Raw genomic sequence first — 25958 nt, forward strand, 5'->3', positions numbered from 1 at the left:
TTGGAATCTATGAAAAGGCTTCACATTTCTGCTTTTTGTGATAATATCTCCATATATGCTAGATGATAAACAAATCCAGGCTTTCTTAAGAGTTGGACAGAGCATAATAGCTAGTCGTTTTTATTTCTGTGTGAAATGATGATCCAAGATGGCATTGGCCTCATTCAGACATAATGCTCAACAATAATTATAGACAAATGAATGAGCCACTCCTCTTTCCTTCTCTGGTATGGCCTCAAGGAAAAGATCAGAAGCTATCACTTCCATTTTTAACCACCTGCATTTTGGCATTAGGTGTACTTATAGTCAAACTCAAAAGCAATAAAATATAGATGTTAATCTCCAACTGATTCCATTTCAGGAAGGATCTATATGACAACTCTTAATATGTGAATCTGTGAACATAATCTATGAACAGAATTTAGTATTTCAACACTTTTAATTCTGTAATTGTAACTAAGAATGATACAGTGTTTCCTTTAAACCATGATTTAACTAACTTAAGAGTGTGAAATATGACAAGATGTAGGACATGCCATTTCTCAAAATCGTATTTGTGAGATTTATTAAGATTGAGACAATGATTCAGTTTGCTTTGCTGATATTTTGAATAGCTTTCTAGCATTGTGTATTTAAATAAATGCAGGAAATAAAATGGTTTCTGAGAGCAGTTCAAATTACTGGGGAAACAACCAATATTATATTTTGAAATGACAGGGAATTTCCCCCCCAAAGTTGGACAAGGAACACCATTATTCACACAATAGCAGATATTTGCAGATTTCCTGTGACCCCAGATCTCAAAATTTTCAGAATGTTTTTGGAAGTGACCTAAAGGCACTTTTTGAAAATTCCCTCATTGATCAACCACATGAAAGGTTACATTGTTTAGAATATATATTCTATTCAAAAATGGCTCTCTTCCAGTACTGTATCTATATTATATTAAAAACTTCCATCATAAGGCCCCAAGGTTTTCCTGGTGTTCTTAGTGGAATGACTAAACTCTTCTTCCAGAATTTCTTAAAACAATTTTAAAAGGACTTTGTACCCCTTTTTTGGCATTGTTTCGCCAGGTTGTCACCCAGACAGCTGCTGCTTCTGAAACTCATTTGGGTTCAGGGTGTGTGATGCATGAATAATAGTTATTTTTTGCTATATAGAGAAGGTACTAATTTAAGCCTGGACTAAGGAAGTATCCAGTGGAAATCTTGAGTTTTCACCTTCTTCCTATGACTTTTCCTAATATTTGTGTAATCTTATTTCTTCCTAGTTTGTTTAGTGCTTTTCTCCCTCTGTTCTCTCCCCGCCTCCAGCCACTGGCCCTGCTTCTGTCTTATTTTGTGTTCTCTTTTCTTTGTTTCCATTTTGTCTTGCCTCACGATTTCTTGCCGCTGCAGAGCTGCTGTCTAATGGTGTGCAGCGGTTAGCCCACCTGCGCACTAGCAGTCCCCTCTCCACCCACAATGACTCCCGCCCCTACTCCCCTTTCCGACACCACTTCATCCCCCATGTCAAAGGTAAGGAGACAGGCCATTCAAGCTAGTGTCAGACAGACTGGAGATTTATTAGCATTCAAGGGAAGCTAATAAGGCACATCTCCATCAAGTGGCTATCAGCTGTGTGACTCCCAGCATGCCTCAGACCTGCGTCATAATGACTATGTTAGACCTGACATACCTTCTCCATCTTCGAGGAAGTATGTCCTTTCTAAGGGCCCTCCTTAGGTGAAGTGCTCCATTTCTTATGTTTTAGGAAAGTGTGGCTCTTTGAACAGCAAGGTGACAGAATTTTGCTGCCTTGGGAACGTAACTCTGGAATTGCCATAACTCTGAAAGTTGGCCTCTCTCTCTTCAAACACATTGGCATGTCCTACATTTTCTATAAGCTCTCCAGTACCACCTCTCCCCATGGTTCAACTTCCAACACAAATAACGCCATGTCTGTCAAGTTTTGCACAGAGACATTTTTCACTTACAATGCCTTCTAACATATCCTCCTTCCCTCAAATCTAAGGCCAGATTCAGGTCATTTTACCAGCTCATACACGGGCAAATCCAGCGTTGAACAACAAGGCTTGTTCTAATATAACAAATCCCAGCTCCTGTCATAGGAATGCAGGAAGCTTCCCTATAGCATATCTATACTAATTGGCAGTGGCTTTCTGACAGGAAGCTTTCCTACCGGTAGCCCTACCTGGAAATGCCAGCAATTGATACTGCGAGCAAAACATGTGCCTCGACCACTGGGCAAACCATCATGTGAGGGTGCATTCATATAATTTTTATTGTCTGGAGTGACATGGTACAATCACTACTTATATTCAAAAGCTAAGATTCATCTCTCTTAAAAACTATCTTCATAGTTTAGCTTGCTTTTCATACCGTCACACTATGTAACTCTTAAAATTCCTTTGTCCTGTTCCAGGTAGCTTGCTCCATCTTCCTGCCAGTATATTGATTCTCTATGATGATTATCCTACTACTTTGTCTACCCATTTTCTTCCCAGTATCCATCCCTCCTTGTTCCCAATGTGCCCTATATAATTTTCAACTCCTCCTGAATCACTCACTCAGGAGCTGATGTAAGCAGCAGTAGATTAGGTTAATTGCTAAAAGCCAGGAATATTTATACTCATGTTATTGTACACATTTCAGTGTCCTGAACTGAAGTAATATGGATGTTAAATAGATTGCATGGTTTCCATGGGCCATTATCGGAAATGATAATAGATCTCAAGCTCCTTCTCTAACAATAAGACACACTTTACAACCTTTTCGTTCCAGTTTGTTCTAATCTTCACCATAGCAAAACTCACTTCATCCTTTACACATGGGGTCCCTTAAAAACAGAGGCACAATTCATGTTTGCATGCACTTGATCCATAAACTCCAGTTCAACATTTCCATGCTGCAGACCTACTGTAACTTCCTCCTCCTTTCCCAAGGCATTCCCATTCTCTCTCATAACATGGTAGAGCTAGTGGCTCCTTTAGATTTGACATGGCAAACCTTCACTGAGGTTCAGCTCATAGTTATCAGTTTCTGAAATAAAGATTTTCGTGTGTAGCTCTCAATTGTGGCCTGCTTTGTCCATTTGAATGACAAAATCGGGAAAAACAGAAGGGCAATTAATTGTATCTTGTGCGATAAAGATATGGGATATACTTCCATGCGAAAGTGCCAGCATGACTATGTGTGCATGTGCCCAGGGGTGATGCTTTGATATCTGCAGTCCACACTCAGCAGTAGCTTAAGGCCATGCTGGGCTTCCCCACTTCTGCACAAAGTTAATGGTGGCAATTATGGAACCAGCACAGGCCCTGCTGTGTGCTCAGATGCCTTCACAATGTTCATGCAGCATCTCCCAGGAAGAAAGGTGCTTCTCTTTCTAGGAATTTTCCCCACATACTTGTGATGCCAAACTATGACATGAGAGTACAGGAAGCTACCATCCAGATGTGTGCTAAGGTGATTTGTGCTAGATTCTCAGCCATTTTAAATTGCAATTGGCAATATTGAATAAATCAGTAATTAAATGGACCTAAGGTATTAGTTGATTGTATATTAATCTGATTCTGACTTTCTGGAGGGGAGGGGAGAGTTCTTTGAAAGTTTGGGCTTTGAAGCGTTTAGAAATGGCATGTTTCAAGTAGGGTGGATAGGTAAAAAACCCTGCATGAATGTATTTTGCTTTCATGGGGTTTGGATCATATACATTATATCAATCACCCTTAAGATGACCCAGCAAGGTTGGTTAATAGTAAAACTTATTAGTTTTATTGTTTATTAAGTTTGTATATTCTCTTCATTTGAAGATCTCAGGGGGGTTCACAACATAAAAATACAAGATGAAAACACAAAATGCATAATAATAATAACAAGAACAAAACTAGGCAAAAAAAACCCCATCTCCCAAAATTGCCACTGCATTATAGGTATAGGGAGTTTCACAAGTAGGATATGGAGAGAAATCAAGTCCTTATATAACAACTGATTGTCAGTCACATGGATTAAAAAAAACCAGACATGAGAAGGAAAAGCATTAGACAGGAGCATGTGAGAGGGGAAGGGTTAAGATTTCCCTCTACAGCTGCATTCTTAGTAATTACCTCTCCCCACATGCACCAATTGACAATTTCTCTTAAAAATTATTGATAAGCTTATGTGCTTACATAGCCATATGTTTTTTCTCCTTTTTTTAGTTGAAAAGTACCACCATGGTTCTCATGAACGCATTCAGCTCTATTCTCCCATTTGTTTTATCCTCATTTCTGTACATGACTTTTTTCCTTTTCTTTTCTCAGATGCGGCTCCATTCTACATAGGTATGCCATGTCTCAGCTCTCTTGTGACACCCCTCTCTAATACCCAGAGGGACTTTGTGTTGTTGTTCTTACCCATGTTCACTCCCTCTTTGCTGATATTTTCTTCCTTCCAAGTGTCATTCTAACAGATACATTTTCACTGCTTTAGCTAACATGTTAGGCGCAATTCAGCCACTCATATTGGCCTCTATTCACAGATGTGTAAATCTGTGGCTCGGTCTGTAGCACAGGGCTGTTTGACCAGAATATCAAGGGTCCTGTGTTCTTTCCATTTAACTTAATGCTTGTCAGTAGAGATTACTGACACCCTTCAGCTTTCTGTAAATAGTATTTCAATACAAATTTACTGGAGAGCCAAACAGAGGTTAAAAAAAAAAAGTGTGATGAAAAGCTGATAACCAATTCCTCTTTTTAAAAAGGAGATTTCTAGCAGGTTGAGAACCACATGATGGTCCATCCCAATTTTGTACTGTAAAATGTTGCCTCGAACAAACAAAGTTAGCATAACATAAAGGCCACATGGAGGCCACTTGAAGCCACATAGCAGCTGCTCTATGAGGACTGGTTTCCACTGTTCGTTTTCCCTCCTCACCACTGCCACACATGCATGATGTGTAGAAGAGCTGCCATGCAGAGACAGTTTCAAGTTGTTTCAGCTTGCTTTCAAGTATGTCCTGTTAAATGCACGATTAATTTCCCTCCAGCTCCTGAGAGCAAATAAAGAGGTTGCCATAACCCAATGTAAATACACCATATCAATTGATTTAATGTTTATTTTCTAATAAATACATATTCTACAGAAAATATATGTCTCTCTCCAAGCAGTCATTCACATTTCTTAGCACTGATACCAATTGTCTTTGAAAAGCCACAGGTATGAGAATAGACATAAACTAAGTTCTTACTGATCCTGAGTTTTTGGGATGAGTTGAGTAATATATGAACTGAATGAATTGGATTCCCTCCCTTAAGCATATTGACAACCCACTCCCAGGTTTTTTAAGGAACAGTTCACACATCAGAAAACTGTATCAGAGAGTGCCACTCAATAGCAGACACAGGCCCTTTCCAGGGAGGCTCACCTGGTGTTGACTCTGTTACCTTATGGTGCCACTTGTAGACTGTTTTAGTTGCCTAGGCATTTTAGATGCCATTTGAATAATGGTTTTAATCTTGCTTAGCTCTTTTTAATCTACTTTAATATTGGCTTCCACTGTTACACTGGTTTTATAATTGCTGTATTTGATTTAGTTGACTGTTTCTAATCCTCTTCATTTGTGAGCTGCTCTGAAAACCCTTTGGGTTGAAGAGCAGGCTAACAACATAGGATATATACATGAGATAAAGTGATTCAGAGTCCAGTTGACATAGTTCAAGCTTGAAAAGCTTGGACAGGTTTTATACGCTGTCCCTTCCATGCAAACATAAAACACCTATGTGTAGCTGTATTGCACACAATTGGAGTTTATATGACAATGGATTGGTGGTCTCCCTGTTGATCAGAAGGAATCTCCAGTCCAAACTTTCAGTCACTCACTTAATCACTATGTATCACTGGCTGTGCAGTTGGCATTGTAGGGAAAACTTTGACTGCTTCTGATCATGAATGAAATGTGGGAAATGAAATGTCAATAAAACAGCTCCCCCTCTAGCAGTTGTTGGATTACAGCTCCTGTCATCCCTGACAATTCACCATGCTGCCCAGGACTGACAGACAGGCCCGTGCAGAGGGGAAGGCAGCTGGGTACACTTGTCCTGGACCTTAGAGTGCTAAGCTGGCTGGGGGAGCCTGCCAGAGGCCTGCTGGACTTGTGTTGTTTGAGTTTATAACTTTATTCTAACATGACTCCAGCCCCTGGCCCCAGACAAGTTCTGTATGGACCTGCTGACAGCGAGTTCAGCCTCATTGCGAGGGCCACAGACTCATCAATACCTACCACAAGATAATTTCCTGGAGCTGAGATGAAAAACAAGACCCTAGAGAGAAGGGAGTGTAGTTATTTATTTATGCTAGTTTGATCAATCAAAGAAAGAGCAAACCAGAATAATTAATCTGAAGCTTTTCTTCTTCTCATACACGTATGATCATTTGAAATAAATGATTCTCTTCTAAGGGTGCAGATAATTTGACTTGGGGTTTGCCTAGCAATGACTTTGCCAAATGCCATGACTCTTCAACTGAAAGTGTGAACCCTGGCTGATATTAAATCATTGCCATGTAACTTCCCATTCCGCTCCACGGCTTGTCCATTTAATATGACTGCATTCTTCCTCACGCATGCTGTTGGAATGTACAAATGAGAGAATGCAAGCTGCCTGATTTCCAGCCTGATGTGAATGTCTTTCTTAACACAGACTAGCAGTGCCCTTCAATGCTAGCCATATTTCCTGACTACCAACTTTTTTTTTTTATTTTTTGTTCGTTTCTTCCCTGGTTTTCCTTTTCCACCGTCTTTTGGTTGGGTTTTTGAATTATGCCTGCTTCTTTACTGCTGTTTTTGTTTTTGTTTCTGTTTCCCCATTCTCCTCATTGGAGGCAATGAGCCGTCCAGCGGTCGGAACTCCCCTGCCCCTTACCGGCCAGACAGTCGCCCTCTAACACCAACTTACGCTCAGGCCCCTAAACATTTCCATGTTCCAGGTAGGAGCTGGCAATGTATGTCTTGGTGTCCTGTCATAGTGTAGACCAGTAGCCTTTGTAACCCTTGTCTTGTCTCCATTATCTCATGCTGTTTAGTTCGTTTTTGTTTTTTGGAGTATACCATGAACTGCTTTGAAATGCAGGGCTTATTGGTTTTGTTTTGAGAGGAATTAGAAAAAGCTGGCTGCAGAAATATTTAATCGTTAAATTTAAATCTTTCTCTTAGTTAGAGATTTTGGAATAGGGAGGATACAATGTAGTTTGGTAAGAGCATAGTGTAATGGCCCAAGCCACTTCCTGGTAGCACCAAACACATCTTACCTGTTAGTTCCTGTTTTTCATGACTTTAAGAAGCAGGATTCAGGTTACAATCCTAAACAAAAGTACTAGGAAGCCCGTCCAATGGGACTCAATGGGACCTGAGCAAGCATACTTAGAATTGCACTGTCAAACACGTTGCATTTTTTGTGGCACAATAACTGTGCTTTCTGTTAAGAATAATATTGCTTAAACAGACTCATTGCATCTAGTTGTTACTGTGGCACCCTCTGGTAGGCTTCATTTGGGGCCTTAAATCTGTAGATTCCTGTGTGAAGTAGTTCTCATTGATGCAAATCATTATTTTAACATTAAAGCTTCACATTATTTACTTTGCTTCTGTACACTTTTTAGTGTCTGAGAAGGAGACAATGATACTGCTAAAAGTTTAGCCTTGTATATATTACACTCTGCTTTTGTAGTACTGCTGTGAATGCTGCAGATAACCTGGTAGGCATTTTCTAGCAATGGCTGTGGCTTAATGTTTCTTGAGCAGTCTCAGCGAGCAATGGATATGTCATTTTTCAGTATTAAGCAAAACATTGAGTTGTGGTTAGTTTGTATCAAAGATCTCTTGTTCCAATGTATTTTGAGGAGATAAAGAATTATGGCCTCACTCTCTTCCATGTCAATTAGAGTTGTTTCTCTGGAAGTAATAGGGACGTGCCTGTCTGGCTGAAAATTTTGGCCACAGAATTAGGAGCTACTGCTGCTGATATAACATCTGCCTTCATGGTCATGGACCTCCAAGACATTCTTAAGAGATTACAGGTATACTGTAACTGCTTAACATACCGAGAAGGTATAGTGGAGGGTTTGAAATGTGGAGCTGAACCTTGAACAGCATAACCCTTTTTATGGTTTAGAGTTGGGCCATTACTGATATATTCTAGCTATTAATTAGTTGCTACACATCTAAGAGGGATAGCCTGCATTAAACATACCTTGCCACTACGAGGCTGCAATCCCACCGAACACAGTGGCACTACTGAGTAAACATGCATAGGATCAGGCTACAATATAGCATTCAGTTTTCTTTGTCTATTGAGTTACCCTAGATGAGTCTTTTTATAAACCCCCCCTCCCCCCCAAAGAACATGGCTTTTGGGTTATTTATTTTTCACTCTACCTCAAGCTTTCTAAGAATCCTCTCTCCATTTTGTTTGTGTTGTCATATCAATTTTCCATGTCAGTGCATTTTATATTTAAGAGGAACATGAACTTTTCCTTGAGAGTATATCCAAGCATGTATTTCTAAAAAAACAACAAATGAAAACATTCTGTACTATTTAAGTCATTGCTAGAGAAATACTGTATTAATCCCAGGCTCTATGCCATAAAATGCTTCTGAATATGAACATATGTGGTTGGTGGTTTTTAGTTGCTTGTACCACCAAACCAATAAGTGTGTTAAGAAACATTGCAGAGGCTCAACAGAATCTCGGAGAATATGGCTGCATTTCAAAATGGCAGATTCACACTGCAATCCTTCACACATCTACCTGAAAGCTAGTCCCACTGTTCTCAATATGACTTACTTATGAGTATGCATACATAGGATTGCACCAATGAAACATGTTCTGAAGCCTTGACTGTAAATGTACATCATTGCTATTTGTGATGTCTGTGGTTGGAGGAGAAATTGAGCTGCTGTTGCACAATTTCCCAGTAGTCATTTGGGGGCTGTTTTCCGCCAGAATGCTCCTGTCTCCACCCCTGGCATATGTCTTTTGGTTGCACCTCCTGTGAAATGTTTATCCCACTAACGATCTACTAAGACATTAAACTGAATAGCCCATGCCTTTAGGCACATCACCATGTTGCCAACTCTATATGTCAAAGATTTCATGTCATCTGTCTGTGATATTTTCCCATCTGTTTTTGTGTTTTGTTTTCATCAGATACTTCTCTCCTTTATGTGATACTGAAATTAGTTTCCTGGATACTTGTGCCAAGTCCTCGGTTTGGAATACCTGTCAATTTAGTGTTTGATTTCTTCCCTCTTTCCCAGCATTAATTGAAGATGTCCAAATAGTCTCATGTTTCTGCTTTTTATTTTTACAGATCAAGGCATCAATATTTATAGAAAACCTCCTATCTACAAACAGCATGGTAAACCTTATTCTTTCTGCTTTCAAAGTGGGACAATCTTAATATATTAAATAGCTGCATGACTGAACTGTTGACTTACCCAGAGCTTTGTCTTCATGTTAACTTTTTGTAACATTAGCGGATTATTGCCTGCATTATTACCCTTTATGTTTCATTTTTTTCTGATGTAAACAGAGGGTGTTTGAAAAATGGAAAGATACAGTAATCTCTCATCTTACATGCGTTTGGCAGCAGGCTGGTTGAAATTGTGCAAGTCAACTCCCAAGCAAGGGTAACACAAGCAGACCTGGCACAAAATGTGCTTTTAAATTCTTGGTCTTGCTTGCTGGGCAAGGCCTACTCAGTGCGCCGGCTCTGGGAGTGCTGCAGATACACTAGCCACAGGGTAGCGTCAAGGTTTGACTATATGCAATTTTCACATACATACATAATGCTTGGAACCAAACCCCTGTGTAAGATGAAGGATTACTTTACACTGTGTGCCTCACTGCTTTGAATGTCATTTTCCAGAGTATGATAATTCATCACGGCTACTTTGTTATGTAGTACCCTGCTTGCAAACAGGAATAGTACATATGTCTTATTGGCCTTTGGTTCAGTCATATAAGCTGCAGTCATGTAGGGTTGTTTTACAGCTAGCAGGCCAGCATTCCACATGCAAATTTGCTTAAAGATATTGCACTAATATATCTGGAAATATTGAAAGCAACATATCTCTTGAAAACTGTCGTAACTAGCTAAAAAACTCTGACAGGAACAGTTAGGTTTTTCAGTCAGTTTTCCTGTCCAGTGGAATAACCCACTTTAATAATATGAGAAATGATGAGGAAAGTCACTTGACCAAGGCATAGTCCCAAGGAATACTGAAAGAGCATAATCCAACAAGCACACTCATCTCTCTCACAACCCTCATTCATTTTATTGATGCTGGCGTGGGAGCAAGCTTGGTCTCCATTGTGTATTGCTGTGCTTGACTAAGCTTAAAATGAGGTAGAACTGACAAGAATCTGCTTTTGAGTGCAGGGGCAAAGCATTAGAATGTCTGTAGTAACTACAGAGTGTCTTTCAACATGTGCCCAATGTTGAATGTTCCGAGTAAAAAACGAATAGTGTGTCTTCATAGCAGGGTTATTCCTCAGAGGTTCTGCACTGACAATGGAGCATTCGCAATTAGCAATTCACAATTTCTTTTTAACAGCAAAGGTCACATTGCAGTATTTTCTGAGGGAATTTCAGTAGTCTTTGGAGAATTGACTACAAAAATACATTTTTCACAGTATCTAGAAAGAAACTGTAATTATAATTATAGCTTTTAGGTAAAGACTCATGTAATCAGAAATAGTAGGAAGATCAGGGGTGACTGAGGGATGCAAAAGTTTTAGATTGCTTGAGGGCTGATGGTTATTATGGGGTGGCATTTGTATTATTATTATTATTATTATTATTATTATTATTATTATTTATTTATTTATTTAATTTTTAATCATGCCATTTATTTATTTTCTTGACATCATTTTTATTTCTCTATGATTTTTATTGTGTCTACTCACCTCCCATTAACACGTGAATGTTTTTGCCACTGACCTCATCAATTCTAATACGTAAGTACTGTTTGAAGGCATGTTTTTGTAATTCCCTGAGCAGTGAGCCAAGGTAGCTCCTTATCCATTAAAAGCAGGGATGGGAGACCTCCAATCTGGGCATCAAATGAGACTTCTCTTCTGGCCCTCAGAACTCTCCTCAAGCTACATACCCTCCTCAGTAACCCACCCCTGCTCCCTAGCCACACCATTCTAGGGCTGATCTTGAATGGCCGGAATGTGTCCCATGCTTGCCTGGTGGAGGCTAGAAAGGGGTATATTAAGTAGTATGTTTAGAAACTGACCTACTGTAAAAAGGTTAAATCTACATTCATTGCTCTGCCCACTTTTGCCTGTGGGCCCCCCACCCTTGGGAGGCTGCCTAGAAGGGAATGTGCCCTCAGTCTGAAAAAGGTTATTCATTTCTGCATTAAGACTTCTCAGTTTTTCAGGAACTTTTCTTGTTCATAAACCCCCTTTGAAATGAAAGAGAGCTGCCAGTCTGCACAGGATGAAACTCTTGTGCAGCTTTCATTTGTTTCACTTAAGCCCATCCACAAGATATTTCCAGTTAGTTACATCCCTTATGAACAATTTTTATTATATTTCAAAATAGTAAGGCAGCTTCTGCAAACAAACATCTTTTGTTTCTTGTTTGCTCTTCCCTAAAAATTCTACATTTTATTATAACTTGCAAACTTTAAAAGTTAGTATTCTTTTACTCTACTTTCTCTTCTTCTGGAGAATGAATCTAGTTAAGGTTTTAACTATGCATCTGATAAAGACTTTCCCCTCCATCATGTGTGACTAGATAGTCGCAGGGCTTTCATTTAAAAATGTACTTTAAGAAATGTTAACAAAGTCTTAAAATATCATGGAGTTGCAGTCTAAGGCTGAGATGGCCATGGTTTAGGGGAAAGGGCCTTAAGGGTCAAATTGAGAACCGTTCAGGGCCTGATTAGGTCCATTGGCTGGTGGTTTCCCACCTTTCCTCTAAGTCAAATTCATTTGAATGGAGCATTAAAACATTGAAGTATATTTATATAATATGCAGATGGAAATGTCTGGATTTACCCCTTCTCTTCTTATGCAAGCATGGCCCTGTATAACTTTCTAACATTTTCTGATGCAGGCCTCTGTTTTAGCTAAGTTTGTGACATCTGAAAATACCCTTTGGAGGCTTTCAGAAACACAAACCTTAAAATATATCTTGGGAAATAGTCTTTCTAGGTCACATTCTTTTCTATCTTTTTTTAGTTGCTTCATACACAGTGGAATCTGCCCAACATTTGGTTATTGAAAACAGCAAAGGGTGAAACTACACTGTCATTTTGTATATGTAAAACTCTGCCCTGGGGTGATTTTTTTCTTTGTTATTTACTGGCATTAAATCTGCCTTCTTTTCAAATATACATGGATCTTAAGAACAGTTGCATGCATCTCATGGTGATGTTCCCTTATACATAATGATAGTATAATTTCACCCTAACTGAATTGCCAGGATAAATATTACACTACAGTATTACTATAACTTGCTTTGGGATCAATTTCACATAGTGATGACAATGTTCTGAAGTAAACATCAAGGATGCTTAATAAGAGCTTTAACCAAAATAAAATGAAGGTAATTATCATGTAGCAGTTACTCAACTACTGATTTGGACTGATGAAAAAGTATTTATTTAATGAATGTGTTAAGGAAATGTAATTATACAGTAGAAAGTTTACAGTTATTAATACACAGCAAATTTCATTTCCATTGGAGAAATTTTGTAAAATGTCATGAGATTACATCCAGTAGAATGCTACTAAAATATCCCTAGCTTCTTGCCTTACATGGAAACCAAGAGGCACATTTAACTCTTCTTTTTATTAGCAGCAGTTGCTTTAAAAAAGAGAAACTGCCATATAATGCTTCTGTGGTTCCAATGAACTTGCTTTGTAATCCATTCTAAAGCTGTGCACAAACCTAGGATTATTGAAAAGATAGTGCCACTCTGGAAATATATTTGTGTTCTATTCAAACAAAACAATTTTCTCTCCCAGATCACGCTCAGGAAAACTGTTTCTGTGAATTTTTGCAGAAGTTGGCTGTACATAGAGCTAATTAGCAGCACTTGTGGTGTCAAAACCCACCTCCATTGACCTGGGAACAATGTTGCAACTTCTTTAAAAAAAAGCAACATGAGGCAATTAAAGAACATTTGAATCAGACATCTTGGCCTTCCAGATGTTATTGAAATCCAGCACCTTACACTCCCTGACTATGCTGGCTGTGGTTTATGGTAGTTGGAGTTCAACAACAACTGAAGGGCCACAGCATCCCTATTTTAAATGAACAAGTGTGCATCACATATGCCTCCCTGAAGCATTTAGAATAGGCAAAATAGCTGAATTCAAGCTTTTGAATGACTTGCTTGTCTGTTATTTACAGGAAGCCAGGCTCACTCCATTAAAGAACTCCACTGTAACTTCTGATTTAATGCTGTGATTGTATGCATCCTTCAAATGCGCTGTTCTCATGAAATTTGGGGTTTTCTTGCAGAAATTAGAACTTAAAATTTGACCACAAGATGTTAATAGGAGTATTATATCAGGGCCTCTCCAGACTGGTGTTTTATTTGTGTGTGTGTGTGTGCCATGGGGGGGGGGCACACGGTGTCTTACACTTGTCATTGACACAGTAATAGTGTGTTAGTGGCAGATTTATCCTGAACCATCCACCCATCTTTCAGCTTTATTTACATTCTGTGATGCTTCCCCAGTGTTACTGAAGGTGCATTATCTGTGCTATTGCCGAACAAAAGCAGGACAACCACCACAGCCATTCCCAGAACATTTGTGCTATAAGAAATTGCAGGACTTCAACAAGAAGCTACAAAACTCGCACCAATTGGATACAGGGCAGTTTGACTGCCCCAAAACTTTTGCAGTCACAAACTGTATTGAAAGAGTGATTGTATAAAACTGTCACAACACCACCATGAATTATCAAGAATGCACAATATAAAGGATGTCTGGAGGGGCCCTGACTTGCTGAATAAGGAGATGAAATAATAGTGCATATAGTGTTAACTATTTCAGTTGTAAGAGAGCATGAAGTAGAAAAGAACCATATAGCATTGATGCAGCAACTTAATCTGATAGCTTAAGTTCCCCTGATTGCCATCTAGATCCAGCTGCCCTGGCAGCCCAGAACAAGTCTTCCGATGATATCATCAAGTCCTCCAAGTTCCCAGCAGCCCACGCTCCAGCACCCAACGAGATTGCAAAGATTGAGACAGAATACTGGCCAGGTCCACCCGCACTTGCGGCTGTAGGTATGGAACAACAAGTGACAAAAAGTGTAAACCCCACCCCCAGCTTTCTACTAACCTATAAATAAATTTAGTAATTAGTGTGTGATACAGGAACATTCAACTCATTTGCACCTGATCCTTAAGAGTCTTATGGGTGCTACACTAAATATATAATGTGAAAAGATGGGGAAAGGGGTTTCCCTGGAAAACCCTGTAGTTTGGAATGTATAACCTCAGACTCTGGGATTTCTAACCCCTGGAGTCTACATTCCATTGAAGTGCACACTCCCCGGTTTTCCTGTGTTTCCTTCTCACTTGGACCCCTCCCATGCATGCCTAACACAGAACCTCTAACCTTTGCTTTAAAATATCTAGAGTTCATAAAGACATTTAGGGTTTATCACAGGAGCTTTATGGAGATTTTTCCCATGTGTACATGCTGTTCCTCTGATTTCCCCCTTTTAAGAGCTTTTGGCCCCCGAAATCACTATGCACTTTTTGAATTCAGAGAGTTTAAACAGGAAGTTGATGTTTCTGTGGGACACTTTTTGAGAAGGAAAGTGAGGATTTCGATATTTCTCCTTAGTTGCTTGTCAAAAATAGTATTATTTCTTTATGAATATATTTATATGCTGCTATATCATAAAAATAAAATGCAGTTTCGACCACAATATCTATATACAATAAAACTTTGTAAAAACTTAAAATCAGAGAACATCACCTATTATCGAAATATGTTTTCTTAATTGCCTGCATAAGCTTGGCAGCATGGAAAAATTTCCAGCAGGCGTTTAAAGGTTAAAACAAAAAGTGCCTGCTGAGGAATGTGTTCAAGGAATTGGTCTACAGGGGCAGAGTTAAGAGATTACAAATAACATTGTCTTCATAATCTCATTCAAATCAATGTGTTAAATTGACTGCTGCAATGAAGCCTGACTTGTTAAAGGATTTTCTTACTTCAACACCTTTTCACTGTATCTAATTAGGATAGGAAACCAAAGATACAGACAGGGTGAGTCATATTATTAGAAAACCTGAGGCAACCACATTTGGCAGCAGGTGCTGGGAGACATCCTGTGCGATCAGACATACACATCATCCTGCACTGGTACCCAGGCATTGGCACCACACTGCTGCTGAATTGCAATGTTTGTTTGACCAGGTAATAAGCAGGTGCCAGGTGGCACAGTGCATGAGTGAGGCAAGGTGTTTGAGGACACAGCTGTGGGGCCACATAGCCTGTCCTGCACCTCCTAAGGCAGACTCCTGCCCTTAGCTGCAATGGAGGATGTTGTTATCCTGTTGCCAGTGTTGGAGCAAGAGTTAGTTGCCAGTCCTATGGACTTCTGTTCATGGAACTGAGTGAAGGGACATGAGTCCATCATCTCAGGCTGCAAAATGTCCGTAAAGTTCTAGGTTTCAATACATAGCACAAGCAGATTTCCAAATAAATGAAGTTAAAAGTGCCCTACTATTAGCATCATATTTGTACCTTAAGATATTAATTTTATTTTCCATGCTTTTTCATTTTTAAAAACACTTTTTTTGTTAAAACTCAATATGTATCATGTCATATTATCTGTCCACATGGTTATTTAAATACAATAACTGTTGGTTACCTGTTAACGGCTGGTTGCATACAAAAGCCCGATTCTCATGTTAGCTGGGGAACTCAGTGTGAGGTCATTTTACAAATCACATCAATGTTACTGTTTTTTGTCAGCATTGTGTGATCATGTCAGCATAAAGAGATTTTTGCAATGCCAACTTTATGGAGGGGGGGGAATCTCACAGTGGTGATTTTCCTTTCAAAATTATTGTATGACTGCACCCTAAGTATATTATTAAAATTTATATTAAATGATTGGGTAACAAATTCCACACATACTGTGAGACAGATGAGGATGAGGGCTTGTTCGCCATGCGTCATAGTAAGCATTAGCTCTGACTATAATAGGGTGTATGAAGCCAGCATACTCACCATATGAAACGGCCATAGCTAAAATAATCTCATACTGACTTCACCAAATCCAGAAAGCACAGGTGAATTGGACCTACAGCAGGCATTTGGGGATCTCTAAAGAAAATAATTTATTCTTCAGACATGGAATGTGGTCAGCTTTATAAGAAACTAGAAACAGTTATCTTATGTTTTGGAAAATGTTAGCAACGTCTGCTAAAGGTTCAAAATGCAGAAGGACTCAGGGGCAGCAGAGATTTCATAGGGTGTGTGTGTGTGTGTGTGTGTGTGTGTGTGTGTGTGCCTGCTTTGACCAAGGAAAATGACTTCAGGAGCTGGCTGTTTTCAGCAAGCAATAGTGGCAGGAGAAGAGGGTACTTAATCTTACTCCTGTGTACCATTTTCCCACTGCAATGCTTCTCCCTGCAAACTGGGCTCCAGACTCATGTTTGTGAGAAGACAGAAAAAATATGCATCTAGAACAGTGTTTGGGGAAAAGCAGTCTGGGAAGCAGGAACTTGCAGAAGAAAAATGGCAGGTGGGAGGGGTTATGTACATTCTTGAAGCCGTTTCTGCTTCTTAAAATCATCCTTTGATATTTAAATGCATGTATATGCATGTAATATCTAGCTAAGCTCATGGTTCTGTACTCACTGTCACAATACTTTAGGTGTGAGGAACCTTTGGCCCTCCAGATGTTACTATACTACAACTGCCAACAGCCCCAGCAAGCATGGCCACTGGCCAAGGATGTTGGGAGCAACACCTGGAGAGCCAATGGTTCACCACATCTGCTTTATACACCATTGTCCCCATGTCCATTTTGCTTGTATAACTTACCCTTCCTATTCACATTTCCAGTGTTTCCCTATTTTAAAAATCCGTAATCATTTGCAGTCTTTGCAAAATAACTGAATTCATATGCTTGGGTTAATACTTTATTTTAGGTTTTACTTACTGTAGAACCCGAAATGTTATTTATCTTAAATGTAGTTCTTCAAATTGGCAGAGTGCTTTACACAACAGCCTTGTAAGCTGGGTCAATATTATGTATGTTTCACAGAAGAAGAAAAACTTCATAGCACAGTCTTAGCCATTCTACTCAGAAATAAGTCCCACTGAGTTCAGTGAGACATAAACCTAAGTGGATGTGTATATGATTACAGCCTGCAATAATGTCCAGGGTTTCTAGATTCAAGACCAAATGTTTATCCAGCCACTGTTATTGATTATTTCTTACATCTTTTCAAAACTTTAGAAAAGTCCTTAACCATTGAATCAGGGCTTTTGTTGTTTTCTTGCAATAGTATATTATATACCTCTCCTTGGTGAACCTGTGGAGAGTGCAAGAGAGAGAGGGGGGAGAGATTCTAAAGCTTTAGCTATACCTGCCTCATAGAGTTGTTGTGGGAATAAAATGCAGAGGGGAAGAACCAGGTACCCCACTTTGAGCTCAGTGGAGGAAAGGTGGGATATAAATGTAATAATAACAACATATATCACTAAAAACATGGGCCAAATCTCAGCATCCCATTGGAAACTGGAAATGGAGTTGCTCAAATCTTTCATCCTAAAGCTTTTATTAAAAGGGCCCACCTGATTCCCAAGTTGTCCCACACTTTTTTATGATATTATTCCCTATAGTTACAACTGACAAAGTTTAAATTTACTTAATGGAGTTGGACGTAGAGGTGCCCTTTAGAAAGTGGAAGTCCCCTTATATAAGCATAAGGACTACGGTATTTTGAACATAGCACAAGATGCTTATGAGAGCTGAAATCCAGTGGTACACTTCTGTAACACAAGTTCTTGCACAAACGTCAAGATGCATGCTTATGCAAGTCCAAGTTGTGCAAAATCTTTCTCTAGCTATTGTACAAAAGTTTTTGGGACAAAATTTTGCCAGAATTTTTTTCTACTGGTGGCTCAGGATCCAGCCCACAATGTGTACAAGATTCACTTACCACTTGAAAAAATTAGCTGAAATGTGCAAAATTACTACAGTATTTAGAAAATTGAAGCCCTGGGACAAATTAGCTCTACCATGGCCTCTCAATTGGGAACATGGAGGAGAAAGATACAAGCAATGGTTGTATTGATGGGACTTAACCAAATAGTTATTTTCAGGAGTTAGGCTGTCAGCACCCAGTTTTCCTCAATATGGCCCTCTAGTAAAATGAGTGAAACCACAGTATTTACAGTATATGTCACACTTAGGAGGTAACAAAAATTTGGGTTCTACACAGAAGGTGACAGAGTTAAACTGGAGATAAGTATATCATGGCTATAAAACAAAAATAGAACGGCTGGCTATGTGTTTAGTGGAGTTTAGTTTTGTTATTCAGCAAGCAAATTTTATTCAGCAGGCCTAAGGAGACATGGGTAATGGTTGTCAATCCTTGTGTACAGTTGTGCAAGAAGCTCTCTTTGTGCTGTGGTTTTGTGGAAGTAGGTTCTGACATGCGCCGCAGATCCACTGGCAGAGATGAAGATCTTGAGGAGCTTCAGAGACGTCGGCAGCTACAGGAGGAACAACTGATGAAGGTGGTTATGATATTGATGTGAATCGCTTATCTGTGCCAATTGAACTGGATGTTTTCACTAGCTTACGTACAATTTTTAATTCCCATTTTTGCAGCTCAACTCAGGTCTGGGACAATTGATATTAAAAGAAGAAATGGAGAAGGAAAGGTCTTCGCTTCCCAGCAGTCGTTATGACTCTCCAGTTAATTCATGTAAGCGATAAAGCTGAAAAGCATACTTGGGTGGTCTATGGGAAATGATGGATTAGGCTGCTTAAAATAAGACCAGTTTTTTCATCTATTCTATTGCTGGTTCTGCGAAAAGATGTTGATCAGTGCCGCACATGTGAAGCTGTTTTTATCACTCCTGTGTTCACTGTCTGCCGTTTTATCGCTGGCTGTTTTTCACGATACATTCTCAGAATGCCTTGTGCAATTCTGAGGTTTCCCGATTCCGCACATCTTAAATAAATCAAATGAGGAAATGGCTGGGGAGTAAATATATTCCCAGATTACACAGGAACTATCATGATGTTGTTTGAAAGCCTGCTGATCCATGAGATCAGAATTTTTATGAACAGTATGAAAATTGTTGGTGCTTATTTCTTGGGAAAGCTTCCTCTGCTTTGGTCTGTAATGAAACAGGAAAATATTGGTGGCATGTTGCTTACTCCAATTAATCTTCAACTAGTTCTCAAATTCGAAAAATAATGGATGTGGTTGGTAGTAACTTAAACGAGATTAAAAAATAGGCTTGTATGAAACCTGCCGTTTGATAACTAATTCAAATTATTATTTTTTTAAAAACAACAACCCTCATTTGCATCAAGATTTAAAAAGCAACAGCATTTAATTTAGAAAACAAATACTGAGTTGCACATTTTACAACAAGCATCTTTTATGAGATTACGATTGCTCACTTGCCTAAATGAATAACATATAAAATGTAGATTACTGCTGAGGTCACAGCAATATTAGTGTTCCTGAAAAGCCAACAGGCTAGGTCAGGAAATCATGTTTAAAAAGTGGCATACACCTTGTTGATATTTATGCTTCTCATAGCCTTTTAGCCTTTCCCACATTGGGAGAGGAAATCAACATTGCCTCAGGGAGCAGGGCAGCACATTCCAAAGTACTGGATCATAGAAAACGGAATCGCTGGCTCACCAGACAGGTCGTATGGGCAAACTATGATACATTCCAGAGAAAAGACTGCGTTTTATAATTACTGCTTAACCGTTTGTTTATAGGAGGATGTGTATGATTCTATATAATTGGATTGTATGTCCTTCATGCACTTTTCAAAATTCTAAGATGGAAGTACTTGTGACAAAAGCACAACTGCTTACCTAGTAAAGGTAAAAGTAAAGTAAAGGTAAGAAGTAAAGGACCCCTGGACGGTTAAGTCCAGTCAAAGGTGATTGTTGCACTCATCTCGCTTTCAAGTTGAGGGACAGACATGCAAGAGGCAGCCCATACGGGCGCCGCGTGAGCGCGCCCTTGGCTGCTCTACAGCTGGGGGGAGGTAGGGGCCATCTTGTCACAGCTTTCCGGGTCATGTGGCCAGCATGACTAAACCGCTTCTGGCGCAACGGAATACCGTGACAGAAGCCAGAGTGCAGGGAAACGCTGTTTACCTTCCTGCCACAGCGGTACCTATTTATCTACTTGCACTGGCGTGCTTTTGAACTGCTAGGTTGGCAGGAGCTGGGACAGAGCAGCAGGAACTCACCCCAATGCGGGTGGCACTGTGGTCTAAACCACTGAGCCTTTTGTTCTTACCTACTAACTGGACTAAAAAAGAAGTGCATTTTAAGCAACATAGAAGATTGTATACCTCCATCTTTTTGAAGAGAAACAGGGGGCTTTGTGACCCCTGAAAATGGCTTTCCTTAAGACAGAAATGTAAGCAGGTGGGGGTGAGTGGGCTAGTTCCATCACCCTTCCATCACCATTTCGATCACCTTCCAACTTCTAGAAGATGAGCAGCAGGGAACATTTCATAGCCCATGCATCACCCCTGCACATTTTAGAATACTGAACCCCCACCCTCCTGTTTATTTCCCCCTCTTCGTAGCATTTGAAGAGGGATTTTGTTTAAACGAAATTCAATATAAGGCCAAGTTTGCTTCAAACTTATAATTTCAAGATTCCTTTTGGAGAAAATCTTGTGGGTTCTTTTAACTGATTTCTAAAATGTTCTGACTTCAACTTTTTGAATGTGTTATTATTTCTGTCCGACCATAAATTGATACGTTTTTGTTATTTCTTTCTCCCTTTTCTGTTTAGCTCCACATGCTGCTGCTTCCAAAACCTCTTCCCTTCCTGGCTATGGAAGAAATGGACTTCATAGGGTAAACAGTCAACATTTCTTATAAGACAGGGTCATATGTGTTGTCAGTGGCGGAGGAACCCTCTCTGGCACCCGGGGCGGTGTAGCCCGTATGGACTGTGCATGTGCAGCATCCTGTACGGACTGTGCATGTGCGGCATCCCGCACGCATACACTCCATACGGAATGCTGCACGTGCGCACTCCGTACGGGCTGCCACTTGTGCGTGGCGGCTATAAAGGCTGCTGCTTGCACGGCATCCATATGGGCTGCCGCACATGCGCAGTCCATACGGGCTGCCGCTCCCACACGGCGGCCGTACGGGCTCCCACGCAAGCGACATCCCATATGGATTGCGCACATACGGCAGCCCATACGGTCGCCATGCAGGAGGCAGCCTGTACGGACGCCACGTGAGCAGCGCCCATAAAGTCTGTGCGTGCCCTTGGCCGCTCTACAGCTGGCGGGAGGTAGGGGCCATCTTGTCACCCCCCCCTTCCTATGCCCCTGTGTGTCGTTATTCTGTTATGAATTTTATGGAGTCTCCCAATTGTATTAATTGAAGGAAGGTGGCCCTAAAACGCTTTATCTGTTCTATAACAACAATATTAGAGTTCAGGAAATGCAAGTGATTATAGATTCACGTAGCTTCCCAAGTATTGCACTCTCAATGCATTCAAACAAGGATAGATAAATTCAGAGTACTGTATGCTATATTTCTGAACCATCCTAAAATAGCTTAAGGCATCAGATATAACTCGGCTTTAGTTAACACTATCTTATCTCTCCATTTCTGAAAATCCTTAAAATAACAATGTAGCAGAAACGAAAAGGAATACAAGGGGAATTCTTATGCAGTGGTGCAATATTAGAAACTGATGTACAGTAGTACCTCGGTTGTTGAATGTAATCTGTTCTGGAAGACCGTTCGACTTCCGAAACATTTGACAACCGAGGCGCAAAGGGAGAATGTCAGTTTCTCAATGGTGAAAATGGAAAAACACGCTGCGGAAGCCGTTCAACTTCTGAGGCATGTTAAAAAATGGAAGCAATTACTTCCGGGTTTTCAGCATTCGAAAACTGAAACATTTGGCTTCCAAGCCACTTGAAAACCGAGGTTACACTGTATTTTCTTTGTGTATCTTAAGTGATACATCAGATGATATTTGCTTCAATTTTTTTAGTGAATTCCATCCCCAAACTTTTAAAATAAAGGTCAGAAAAACCTAATGCCGCCAGTTGGGAATCAATAATTTGATGCCTGAGTTTGTTTGTTTTCCTCTTCCCTTCCATCACTTTATCTTATGTGCTGTGTTATAAACCTGAGTGCAAGCGCTCTGTTATTTTTATTGATTTGTAAACTGCTGTGGAAGCTTTTTTGGCTGAAGAATGGGTGGTACATGTTTTGAGGGGAAAACAAAATCAGGCCTTTGGCATTTCAGGTAAAGACCTAATGAATCCAGAATTGCTTCCTTGGCAACAAAAGTACAATGATCAATTGCTGACTACTCCATATCCTTTAGTGGGAGCCAAAACCTACTACTTAAAGCTGTAGACTCATTCTGGGCCATTACTGTGGCTTTTCACCTCTTTGGGATTTTTGCTACTTCTCCCCGCTCATTCAAGTGTTTCCTATTTCACAGACCCAATGCTTCAGTACAGTCATCTCTTCCCCACTACCCTATTTTCTCTTCTTCTGTGGTCTGTTTTCATGTGTAACAACAAGAACAACAACAACAACAACAACAACAACAACAACAACAACAACAACAACTTATTATTTATACCTCCCCCATCTGGCTGGGCTTCCCCAGCCACTCTGGGCAGCTTCCAGCAAAATATTAAAATACAGTAATCCATCAAACATTAAAAGCTTCCCTAAACAGGGCTGAATATTTTTGGCACCTCCAGATCATGCTGCGTATTTTTGACACCTCCAGATCAACAATGTGGTTGACATGTCCATTTGTTTCTTCTTCTAGCCGGTCTCTACAGACTTTGGTCAGTACAACAGTTATGGGGATGTGAGCAGCGCTGCTCGAGGTAACAGGATGAGAAATATGGTTTCCTTTTGTGTGCTGCTATATCTGTAACCTATACGCTTGGGTTTTTGCAGCCTGCTTTTGTGGTTAGTCTATTCTCATAGCAGACTGGTGAAAACCTTACTTATCCCTGCAATGTACACATTTTTGTTCTTGCAAATGAATCTGGTTCTTCAGCACTGAGAACAAGTTAAAATAAAGAGGGGAATGTGTACATTAAAACCGTATTTTATTTTATTTTATGCATATGGATCTGTATTTTTGTCTGCTTGATTCTGATCATTTAGTTCAGTATTTCCCAAACTTGGGTCTCCAGCTATTTTTTCAACTACAGTTCTCATCATCCCTGACCACTGGTCCTGCTAACTAGGGATTATGGGAGTTGTAGTCCAAAAAAGCTAGAGACTCAGGTTTGGGACACATTTAGTTGATTCCTGCAAGTTATGAGCTCGGGGATTAAATGAAACACATATTGTTTGGTATCCTAATCCTGATGCTGTTTCTCTCCCCACCCCATCCCCATCACTTTTCAGATTTTCAGGTACAGTACAGATTTTCTTCTATCAAGTAACCAAGTATCTAACCAACTCCATCGACAATTCATCCGCTATGTGACTCAAGTCTGAATTTCCACTACAGGGAAGAGTTTCTTAGCACATGTTTATCTGCATGTTTCATTTCTAACCAATGATGTAAACTTATATCACTGTGGAAAAGGGCACAGCTAACACAATACCTTGCATAGGCCAGTTTTGTGACTTGCTTGGTAAGCTTTTGGAAGACTGACCTGAAAGCCACCTGTGGCAGTTGTTTCTCCATCGAGTTTCTCCTGATCTCTCTGGTTCCAAACAAGGGAGGTCCAGACAATAACTCTCCTCTTTCTGAAGCCATACCATCTTCCTATTTTCCACATATGATTCCCTGACCTTTCCTCCTTTGTATGTGGTACGTGGGCATGGAAGAAAGAGCCAGCAAATGACCTCATATAACACTGACATGAAGATCCATTGATTGACCAATAAAAAGGGTTGTTGTTTCTTCTAAACGCCAGCCCTAACTCTAAATTCTACGTAAAATTCTTATGAACAGATGATCTGGACAGAATCTTTATTGCATATTATGCTATTAATGTGGAAAGTCTTCTTCAGCCTGGGATAGGTAGGAACTTGCCATTTTACTGGGCAGGTCTTTTTAGAACAGGGCTGAGTTTTTAAGCGGCGAATGGCCGCTTGATTGTTGGGGGGGAGTTGCCGAAAATCGCTCACCCGAGCCAGAGATTGTAAGCGGCATGAGCGGTTGTGTGCTGCGTTCTGGCGGGTGAGTAATTTTTGGCATTCTTCCCAAATAATCCTCCCCAAAAGCTCAACCCCCCTATTAGCTAAATTTTGAGGCCCCCAAAATAGGGGGCATCTTATACAAGGGGGCATCTTATAGATGGAAAAATACGGTAACGTAGAAGATAACAAGTCAGTTCTGTGAGTCAATATTGTCCGTCATTCCTCTTCCTCCGCTACAAACTGATTTATTAATACCAGATACTGGGGACAAATGCTTGTTTATAAGCTTCCCAGAGGCATCTAGCTAGCCACTCTTGGAAACAGAATGCTGGATCTGATAGATCTTTGGTCTGATCCAGTAGGTCAATTCTTTGGTCCTTAGATCCAGAAAGATTCTCTTAACTTGCTACTTAATCCTTCCTACTGGGAATGCTTTCGTTGAACACCATAGAAACCAGATTGTTAACTTACTTAAGGAATAATAACAGTATTCCATTGGCTGATGTAAAAATCTAACATGGGATCATAGTATAAATTCATGTCCATATTCACCTTGAATGCCTTTACCCTTTCTATGTGTGTGTGTGCATGTAACCTGTGTGTCTGATGTTTACCTATATCTGATACAGTCCCTCCCAGATGGTCATGTCCCCGGAATGCGAATGGACCGAGGAGTGTCTATGCCTAACATGTTGGAACCAAAGGCAAGTGCAGTCATTATTCACTTTCCTTCAAGACAGTGATGGTTTGCCTATGAAATGGTGGTAGTTTGCGCTTGTAGCCCTGTGGTCTGTCCCCCCACCCCCCAAAATGTTGCTCCTTACGTGCCAGCCTTATCTTGCTTTGGACTGTAGGACGTATGTCATTGATGTATACAGGGCAAGATCAGCTAATATTTCCTGGGAAATAGACAGCAGCGTTCAGTAAAACTTGAAACTGGTAAGCTTTCAGCACCAAGCTTCTGACAGCCACAGTAATAAGAACCCACAGGGCACAGTCTGTAACTGAGCAGTGGTGCCTGTTAACACCCCTTTCAGCAGGGAGCCACATTTTTACCTACCCTACCTCCAGTGCTTTCCCCCCAAGAAAATTAGGTGCTGGAACTCACCATGAAGTTGTCACAGTAAATCACCAGTTGACTCAAGGCAGCCCTAAACAGATGCTGGCTTGATAGAAGCCATGTTCACCGCCTGCAGAGGTGCTAAAAAAACTACGGCAAACTGTCTCCCTAGCTAGTTTGGGGTTTTCCCCTCATTCTGGTGCAGGTCAAATGAATGCACCTCCACTTCCCTTGTTCTCTTATATTCAGGCCCTTGCACAATTGCACATGCGTGCAACGGTAGAGACCTGGCAGCAAAGCTTAAAGCAGGCATCCTCAAACTGCGGCCCTCCAGATGTTTTGGCCTACAACTTCCATGATCCCTAGCTAACAGGACCAGTGGTCGGGGAAGATGGGAATTGTAGCCCAAAACATCTGGAGGGCCGAAGTTTGGGGGTGCCTGGCTTAAAGCCTGTTGCTGCTACAAAAGGGCCTGATTGAAGAAAAGC

The 25958-nt window shown here is 40.3% G+C and overlaps 1 protein-coding gene across 16 annotated transcripts in view; it reads left to right on the forward strand.

The window, feature by feature from the left end:
* The window catches only part of ABLIM1 (actin binding LIM protein 1), a 194392-nt gene that overhangs the window by 160536 nt on the left and 7898 nt on the right, over nucleotides 1-25958 (forward strand). For 9 of the 16 annotated variants that reach the window (XM_060274770.2, XM_088670544.1, XM_060274768.2 and 6 more), the window contains 9 exons: nucleotides 4307-4327; nucleotides 6864-6968; nucleotides 9351-9398; nucleotides 14152-14298; nucleotides 18687-18781; nucleotides 18876-18972; nucleotides 21049-21113; nucleotides 23074-23134; nucleotides 23667-23853. In XM_060274770.2, coding sequence (XP_060130753.2) covers nucleotides 4307-4327; nucleotides 6864-6968; nucleotides 9351-9398; nucleotides 14152-14298; nucleotides 18687-18781; nucleotides 18876-18972; nucleotides 21049-21113; nucleotides 23074-23134; nucleotides 23667-23704 — 677 coding nt within the window. In that variant the 3' untranslated portion in view covers nucleotides 23705-23853. Of the gene's footprint in view, nucleotides 1-4306; nucleotides 4328-6863; nucleotides 6969-9350; nucleotides 9399-14151; nucleotides 14299-18686; nucleotides 18782-18875; nucleotides 18973-21048; nucleotides 21114-23073; nucleotides 23135-23666; nucleotides 25115-25958 lie in introns of those variants that run through there. The other 7 variants (XM_088670535.1, XM_088670537.1, XM_088670538.1 and 4 more) reach the window with 7 other exon arrangements.

This window comes from Zootoca vivipara, chromosome 5 (genome assembly GCF_965207765.1).
Source record: "Zootoca vivipara chromosome 5, rZooViv2.hap1.1, whole genome shotgun sequence".
Lineage (NCBI taxonomy): Eukaryota > Metazoa > Chordata > Lepidosauria > Squamata > Lacertidae > Zootoca > Zootoca vivipara.